Consider the following 8,452-nt stretch of genomic DNA (forward strand, 5'->3'; position numbering starts at 1 on the left):
CCTCCCCCCACAAACATCAATGTAATAAAATTGCAATTTGCACCCTGGCTGGTGTAGCTCAGTGGATTGAGTGTGGGCCTGCGAACCAAACTATCGTGGTTCGATTCCCAGTTAGGGCACATGCCTGGGTTGCAGGCCAGTCCTGGGCAGGGGACACACCAGACACAACCATGCATTGATGTTTCTCTCCCTCTCTCCTTCCCTTCCCCTCTAAAAATAAATAAATAAAAATCTTTAAAAAATTGCAAGTTGCTTATTGCCGTGCGGAATAAAATCAGCCCTGCCCCTGTGCGCCCCTCAGAGAGAGCCCTGTGGGTCCTTGTGGGCTGACTGGGGTCAGGTTTCACCCTCCCAAACTCTGGACAGCCCTCAGCCTGCGTCTTGGGCTGGTGCTTTTGAAGGGCTTTTCAAACCAAAGCTGGGGAGAACCTGGGGAGTTCCCGGGGAGTCCCTGGCACCGGGTTTTCACTTCTCCGAAGTCCTGGGTGAGTGTCCTGGGCTTGTATCAAGAGGAGTGCAGCAGCTGGTGCAGTGACACTTCCAGATCACTGAAACCTGAACTTAGCAAAATTTTCAAAGGTCACAAAATAGTCTTTCTTTCTCTCTCTTTCTCTCTCTCCCTTTCTCTTTCTTTCTTTCTTTTTCTTTTCTTTCTCTCTCTTTCTGTAACCCTCATCTGAGGGCATGGTTTAACTGATTGGGGGGAGGGTCAGAGAAACAGCAACGTGAGAGAAACATTGATTGGTTGGTTGCCTCCTGTAGGTGCCTGGGCTGGGGATTGAACCCCAAACCTTTCTTGGTGTGTGGAATGACACTCCTACTGAGCCACCTAGCCAGGGCATGAAAGTTTCTGGGGGGTTATTTTTTTCCATGTGAAAATGTCCCAACCTCTTGGGAGGGAAATCAGCTTTTTGGTCCTGACTTCAGGAGCTGCTGCGGCAACCTTGAGCCACGCTCTACCCCACACCCCACTCTGACAGCCAGCAGGGGTCCCCACCTACCAAGGTGACATCCCTCAAGTCCATTCACCTCCCCGGTCCACGCAGGCCAGGTGTGGCCTCATCAGCAGCCTCCCCAGGGGGCTTGTCCCCAGGGCCTGACAGCTGGAGTGGTGTGAGTGATGGGCGCACAGGAGTAGGGTAGGATGGCGTGGGAACAGTTTCGGGTTCCGAGGTGCCTCCCCCGTCCAGCCCTCACTTATCCTTTGACCTATGTCCCTCGTTTCTCGGCTCCCACATAGGGTTTGACTCCATCACCTCCTCTCCAGGCTGGCACACTACAAACCTCGGCTCCAGCCTGTCCTCTGAAGGCGCAGAGGAGCTGATCCCAGGCTACCCTTGCTGCTGGGACTGCTCAGTAGGGTCCGACTCTAGGTTCCAAGGTGAAGCTTTCAGCCTGGGCCTCGGGGTGTGGCTGACATGACTGGGGTGCTCTTCCTATCACTTGGCACTAGCAAGCTGAATGTGAACATTGCTTGTCAGCCTGGCCCAGACGGCTGCCAACCCCGTGGGGCCTGGGGACCTGCCTGTGTGCTCGCCAAATGAAACATTAGGCAGGTGCCTCACTCTCACTAGGGTGTCAGTTCACACTCCGGTCCCAGTAGAGATGCAGAATCCCATCAAGCCCCAGGATCTCCAGGTGAACCTGCAGCAAGCAGGCCCTTGCCCCCCTGCTCTAGCTTGGCTCAAACTCCTTCAAGCAGGGCAGGCCTTTCTCTTTGCACTGAGCATACTGTGGAAGAGAGAAAGAGGCTGGACCAAATCACACATTTAAAATCTCTTTATTAAATGTCCCTGGTTTCTCATTCAGGAAATGTCGAAGGGGCCTAGGTCCTTGTTCTGGAAGCAGGCAGAAGAAACGGCGTCCAATCTGGGCTCAGAGAGGGCCAGTCAGATGCCAGGCCCTGAGCCACCCAGACCCCAGTAAGAGCCAGCAACTCCCGACTCCTTGCAGAAGGGGAGCAGGCAAGGACTGGAACCCGCTCAGAGAGGTGAGGGGCAAAGGCCTGGGCCCCAAGCCCACTGCACTGTCCCTGGCGTGCCGGCGTGGTGGGCCTCCACCTCTGGCATCTGAAACTTCCTTCTTCATCTGCAGAGACAAGAAGGTCGGAGAACCATGAGGCCTGCGGCAAAGACTCGCTGGTGTGAGCACATGGCCAAGGGCTGTTACACAAAGGCCAGTTGCCAGTGTGGCAACAAGACTCAACCTGGGTTCCCACCCCCCGACCTCACTGTGAACTGTGAGCCTCTGCAGCAGCTGCCCGGTCCAGCCCACACCACTGACCCAGAAGATCCCTGGGGAAGGATGCCCCTCGGATCCCAAACCCTAAAGGCAACCAGTCACCTAACTTACAATATGGAAAGGTCTGACAGTGGGTGGTTTTCAACTTCTTGGCCAGGCACTCCTGGTCTTCCTGCATAGTCCCCACTTCAAAGCCCTGGACTAGCCTGGTGGCCACCAAAGGGAACAAACACCTCTTGGGTCTCTTCTAGCCCTGACATCCTGGCACTTAGGGGCAGGGACACATAGCAGTCTGTGTAGGGAGGTGCTCCTCAACAGTTGGGAAGGGTCTGACCCCTCACTCCCAGCCTGCAGGTGACAAGGCAGCCCCTGCAGCTTCACAGGTGCTGGGAGGAAGCTCGAGTCCTCAGTGAGATAGTTGGTAATTCACAGCAGCAGCAGCCAGAGCACTAGCCCCAATTCCCCTGGGGTGCCAGGTGGGGCCACTCCGGGTCCCTGCTCTGCAGGGACAGGCTACCACTGCCCTCCCCGCACCAAGCTGTCCCGAACAACCCCAAACAGATATAGTCTGGGCCAAAGGGACGCCAGTGCCTCACTCCCAGAACTGCAGAATCCCAAGACTCATGGAAAAAAACTTTCTCCTGAGGGCAGCTATGTGGAGGCAGGCGTGTCCAGTGCCTGGACTCAGATAGAGGAGATCTGGGTCTGCTGGAGGTCTTGACCTTCAAGAAAGTCGTGGTGTGAGCCTGCCACCCCAAGGGATGCAGGGGCTCTGCTGTCCCACCTTGACCACGCTGGCTCACCTGATTGCACCCACAGCCACGACACCGGCGAGGACACAGGGCCTTCTCTCCCTCCAACCTACCTGGCTCCACTAGGTGAGCCTGGGCAACGAATTCTGGCCCCTGCCTCTGTATGGGATGGACCTAATAGCCCCTATGGTGCTCCTCCAGACTTTCACTGGGTGAAGGCGCTGTGTTCTCCGAGCCGCACAAGTGGTCTCAGCGTGGAGACAGAGTACAGAAGCAAGATGGCGCTGTTGGTCACCTTGGGCTATAGCCATGTGGATGCAGAGATGCCCCGCCCCCACACTCACAATGCTGACCAATGAGTGCCAAGGGGGTGGTGCATACACATTCCAGCTCACAGGGAGCACCCACTCTCTGGGGTCGACTTGGCCAAGATCAAACCCAAGGCTCCTGCTCCTCAGGGTGATGCACAAGCAGGTGCCAGACAGAGGAGCCCTCACAGTGGTGGGCTCCACTGCTGCCACTGCAAGTGGGACCCAGGTCCAGCCTCTGGGCCCAGCCCCAGCTCTGCCCCAGGAGCCCAGCTAAGGCTCAGGCCCGGGCAGACCCCTGGGGCAACACACAGCAGGAGTGGAAATCCCTGCCAGTTATGCCCTGTGCAGAGTCGCTGCCACAGAAGCAGGCTGACCGAGGCTTGGATGAGAGAAGTACGTGGAGGTGAGGTGTCCAGCCAAACCATGCAGGAGTGGGCACAGCCCTGACTTCCCAATGGCAGCTACCAGGGGCCTGGAGTCTGCCCATCCCGACCCCCCTCCATCCTCCTCCTCCCTAACACATGGACCACAGGACCATACCACAGGCAAGAGCTCCCAGGACAGAAGGAAAAAATGATCGGGAACATCTCTCCCCAGGTCCTGGCCTGTAGTTGCCACTTAGGGTCACTGCCCCTCTCAAGGCTGCCCTCTCTACATAGTCTTTCCCAGGTTCCAGTGATCACCCCTCCTTCTTCTAAGAGTGTGGTCACTGTTAGGGTGCCCCACACTCTGCTCCCACCTTTGTGAACTATGCCCTGACCACCCCCAGACCCCCCGACTGGAATGTGCTGTTTCTCGTAGAGACGGGACTGACACAAGAGCCTGCCCCAACGCCCCGCCTGACAGAAGTCCTGGCTCTGGGTTTGGAGGCCTGGACAGATCAATGTGTCCCCATGGCCCCTATGTACCTTGGGTCCCAGCCCAGTGCAAGGCCACGCTCTGAAGGCCTTCAGTCGGCTCCAGCCCAGTGGCTGACCTTCCAGGGTTCTGAGTCCAAATGGCTAAAGCCAGAACCTCACCCCCCAGAGAACTCCTCCTTTATGACTTCACCCACTGAAGTCACCTCAGAGATAACAATGACCGTTCCAACCCAGAGTCTGGGCCTCAAGGAGGCAGGACAGCAGGCCCAGGCAGCCCCAAGGATACTGTCCACAGTGTGGATGAGGACACCGCTGGCCCATGCCTCACAGGTACGTGGAGGGCAGCCTCAGAGGTGCTGGGTGCTCCGGGTACCATGGATGACGCTGCCGTCCTCAAGCGGCGAGGCTACATCATGGGGATAAACTTGGGAGAGGGCTCATACGCCAAAGTCAAATCCGCTTACTCCGAGCGCCTCAAGTTCAACGTGGCAGTCAAAATTATTGACCGCAAGAAAGCCCCTCCGGACTTCTTGGAGAAGTTCCTTCCCCGGGAAATTGAGATTCTGATCATGCTAAACCACCACTTCATCATCAAGACCTACGAGATCTTTGAGACCTCAGAGGGCAAGGTCTACATTGTCATGGAGCTTGGGGTCCAGGGCGACCTCCTCGAGTTCATCAAAACTCACGGAGCCTTGCATGAAGATGAGGCTCGCAAGAAGTTCCGCCAGCTCTCCTCGGCCGTCAAGTACTGCCACGACCTGGACATTGTCCACCGAGACCTCAAGTGCGAGAACCTGCTCCTTGACAAGGACTTCAACATCAAGCTGTCAGACTTTGGCTTCTCCAAGCGCTGTCTGCGGGATGACAGTGGCCGGCTGACCCTGAGCAAGACCTTCTGTGGGTCGGCAGCGTATGCGGCCCCAGAGGTGCTACAGGGCATCCCCTACCAGCCCAAGGTCTACGACATCTGGAGCCTGGGTGTGATTCTCTACATCATGGTCTGTGGCTCCATGCCCTATGACGATTCCAACATCAAGAAGATGCTGCGCGTGCAGAAGGAGCACCGTGTCAACTTTCCTCGCTCCAAGCACCTGACTGACGAGTGCAAGGACCTCATCTATCGCATGCTCCAGCCGGATGTCGGCCGGCGGCTGCACATCGACGAGATCCTCGGCCACTGCTGGGTGCAGCCCAGGACCCGGGGCCTGTCCTGTGCAACTGTCAACAAGGAGGCGGGGAGCTCCCGGGGTGCTGAGCCCTTGAAGACCCCTGAACCCAGCTCCGACAAGAAGTCGGCCACCAAGCTGGAGCCCCAGGAGGAGGCACAGCCTGAGGTGAGGCTGGAGTCAAAGTCCAAGGAGGAGACACTACAAGTGCAGGCATCAAGGCCGATGGAGACCACCAACGTCACCCTCGCAGGCCAGCAGCCGAGCAGGGAGACAGTGGAAGGGGGCTCCCTGCAGCCCCCCAACACACACACCTAGTGAGCCTCTCTCAGGGCCCAGGGGCTAGCAAGAGATGAGGCAGAGCTCAGGGCTCCGAGCCCGGGCTCCAGAAAAGCCAAAGGACACAGCAGTGAAGGACAGTCCTGGATGAGCCACTATTTTTGTCAGTTTCCTTTCCCTCCCTTAGAACATGGCTAAAGAAGCAATAAATCACTATATTAGTGCATACGCTGGGTGAAGAACGACTCAGTTCTGCACAAAACACAGCTTGGCCCACATCACTGTCCTCCTCTCCCCTGGACACAAAGCTCACCTGCCATGGCTCTAAGCAGGATTTAGCCTGTGGTTCTCTGGAGCTTGTCTCCTGGACCCTCAGTTCCTCAGGGCAGGATTCCTTGCCCCTTACTTTCTTTATTCTTTATTCCCTGTAGCTGCTTTGCCTCCACCTGCCACTCCCCCTGAGTTTCATCTTCAACCTTTTGTAAGGCTGTTTCAGGATATGGTAATATAAAATTCACAATGAGCCTGGACCAGAGCAAAGACCCAGGAATTCCCAAACAACTTTGGCACAGACATGACTCTTCTGGTTTTGCACCCTAATCCAGTGCCATTTGCCTTATGTTGCTACTGAGCACCTGACATATGGGTACTATGACCGAAAATCTGAGTGTAAACATTTAACTGTGTGTGACAAGTGGCTGCTGTGGGGCCGTGCAGACCCACACGGGGCCCCCGCACACCAGATTCTGAAGGGAACAAGCGACTGTCTGAAATTTCTATAACCTGGCCCTGGATGCAGCAGGGCCAGGCCTCAAACCGTTTCAGAATGTTCTTGCAAGCACTGTAGGAATGCAGAGGGTCACTCCAGACCCAAGCACGCTGGAGGCTTGCAGCCCGCAACCCCCCGCAGTTTAGTTAGCCCACATAGGTTTCTTCCAGGAGCCTGGGCACAGGTAACCGGCTGATGGCGGGAAGGAGCCTGGGAAGCGGCAGGCTCATCCGGCACACAAGTCCCTCTCTGCCATTCCAGCCCAGAGCATCCTAAACTTACCAGTCCCAGGGGTTATCTGGGTCATCGTGTCAGTGCACAAGACAGCCTTTCTTCCACATTCTTCTACAGGTCAGCACACTCTGCGGGATTACAGGCAAGACAAAGAAGTAGGTTCGGTGATTACCGACCTGTGAACTATGGCGGAGGCACAGAGGGCCGGGTGTTGGAGGTGCTGGGAAACAGCACTCCAAACACATGTCCTGGGACAGCTATGGAGGAGGCGCGCGCTGAGGTCTGGCCTGCCTCCCAGCGCCCTTGCGCCCTTGGGGAAGCCGCCTCCGAGACCCCTTTCCCAGCGCGTCCCCCACCCTCCCAGACCGCACGTGTCCTCGGAGCCCAGCTGGAGACTTCTTGCAGGCCAGCGCACCTACCGCGCCCCGCCGCGAGGGCCCAGGACTCTCACCCAGCCTTAGCATACGGCGGGCCCCGCCTGGGATCCTGGATGGCCTCGGATGGAGACCACACACCCGGGAGAGTCCCGCTGACACAAGACCTCACCGTCTGCCATGGCTACTGCCACACACTCCACTCGTGCCGCGCGCCTGCGTCATCACGCAGCCCTCCGGAAGCCGCCCGCGGCGTCACACGGTCAGCGCCCTATTGCCGCGCGCTGCCCGGGGAGGTGACATCACCGGAGTCTCTGGGCGAGGCCGGGAGGGCGGTTGTCGCGGGCCTCGGTAGTACTGGTGAGGACAGAGCTCAAGGCTAGTTCTCGGTGCGGCCCGGCGCGCCGTGAGCCTGCCAACACGGTCGTTGACGGGACCCGGGACTGCAAGAAAGCGGGCCCTGTGAACATCAGAGCCAGGGGCGGCCTTGTGAAGGAAAGGAGATGTTGGTCGGCCCCTTTCCAAGTAACAGGAGGACCCCTTTGCTTTCAGAATTCCAGTCTCTGCGCTTTTCAAGTGAAATCTCTTAACGGCTAAATAAGCTCGCAGCTGGTCTCACAACCCGGAAATATTTCCCAAGGACTCGGGCGCCCTAACTGACCATCTTCCGGAGTCCTGGGAAGGCAAGGGCCCAACTTGGCACCTGACTCCAAATCGCACGACCTCCCAGCATCTTCTGCAGGCAGAAGAGTGCTCAAGGGCCCAGCTCCATCCCGCAGAGCAGGAAATGAGAGAATGCCGAGCCGAGAGGCAATACACTGGCAGCTGGCATAGGATCCCTTACTGAAAAAAACAGTCGAGACAAACATCGTTTTGTGTGGTGTCGGTTTACACCCTGTGCTGCAAGATTCTTGCTGGCATCTTGGTGTAGTTGGCAAGATAGTGGGCCTGCTGCTGCCAACTCCAGTTTGCACTGTGCAAATCACCCGATTCTAGCTGACTGTTAAGCATTTACTCTGTTTCATTCAGATAGGGTCTGGACGTGTGAGTTTGCAGGCTTGGGAGCTTCCCGGGTGTAACTTGAAACTGTCCGCCAACATGGAGGGCAGGGAGACGCTGAAGAAAAAGGCGGACTACCCCGGGTTGGCAGATGGCAGGTTTAATAAACCAGAGAATGAAACCAAGTTCTCACCTTCCTGTTAGGACCGCCCTTCCAGCTGCCCCCGCCCCTCATCCTCTGAGGCCCCGCCCTCCCCAGGCCAGCTCGCTTTCTATTAGCTCCTCCCACGTGTCCCGTCCTTCTTGCAGGGCCCCGCCCCATGGCCCCCACCTAGCTTTTCCCGTCGGCCTGAGCTTGGCCTCCCTGAGCGCGAGGCAGGCCGGGAAGTTAGCAGTCGTAAAGATGGCGGCGGAATCGAAAAGCAAGAGACGCTCCCGCGGCTCCGAGAGGCAATGGGCGGGCT

At 57.4% G+C, this 8,452-nt stretch overlaps 1 protein-coding gene, 1 long non-coding RNA gene and 1 other non-coding gene across 4 annotated transcripts; 1 reads left to right on the forward strand and 2 right to left on the reverse strand.

Moving 5' to 3' along the window:
- Nucleotides 1–1,761: 1,761 nt before the first annotated feature.
- On the reverse strand, nt 1,762–7,227 carry LOC118983479 (uncharacterized). 2 transcript variants are annotated; one of them, XR_005065730.1, is made up of 4 exons: nt 7,067–7,227; nt 6,660–6,743; nt 3,398–3,402; nt 1,762–2,069 (listed from the first exon to the last, which is right to left on the reverse strand). It is a non-coding gene; the product is annotated as an uncharacterized LOC118983479 (long non-coding RNA). The 2 variants fall into 2 exon arrangements; XR_005065729.1 differs by lacking the exon at nt 3,398–3,402 and having other exon boundaries at nt 1,762–2,088; nt 6,664–6,743; nt 7,067–7,224.
- Nucleotides 4,456–5,772, forward strand: LOC118983477 (testis-specific serine/threonine-protein kinase 1-like). The gene has a single exon (XM_037041039.1). It carries the CDS (start codon nt 4,539–4,541, stop codon nt 5,649–5,651), a length of 1,113 nt encoding a protein of 370 aa, XP_036896934.1. The 5' UTR covers nt 4,456–4,538; the 3' UTR covers nt 5,652–5,772.
- LOC118983696 (small nucleolar RNA SNORA9) lies at nt 6,374–6,505 on the reverse strand. The gene has a single exon (XR_005065765.1). It is a non-coding gene; the product is annotated as a small nucleolar RNA SNORA9 (small nucleolar RNA).
- Nucleotides 7,228–8,452: the final 1,225 nt, after the last annotated feature.

The sequence above is a fragment of the Sturnira hondurensis genome, unplaced genomic scaffold (assembly GCF_014824575.4).
Source record: "Sturnira hondurensis isolate 20B ecotype Veracruz unplaced genomic scaffold, ASM1482457v3 Scaffold0002840, whole genome shotgun sequence".
Classification (NCBI taxonomy): Eukaryota; Metazoa; Chordata; class Mammalia; order Chiroptera; family Phyllostomidae; genus Sturnira; species Sturnira hondurensis.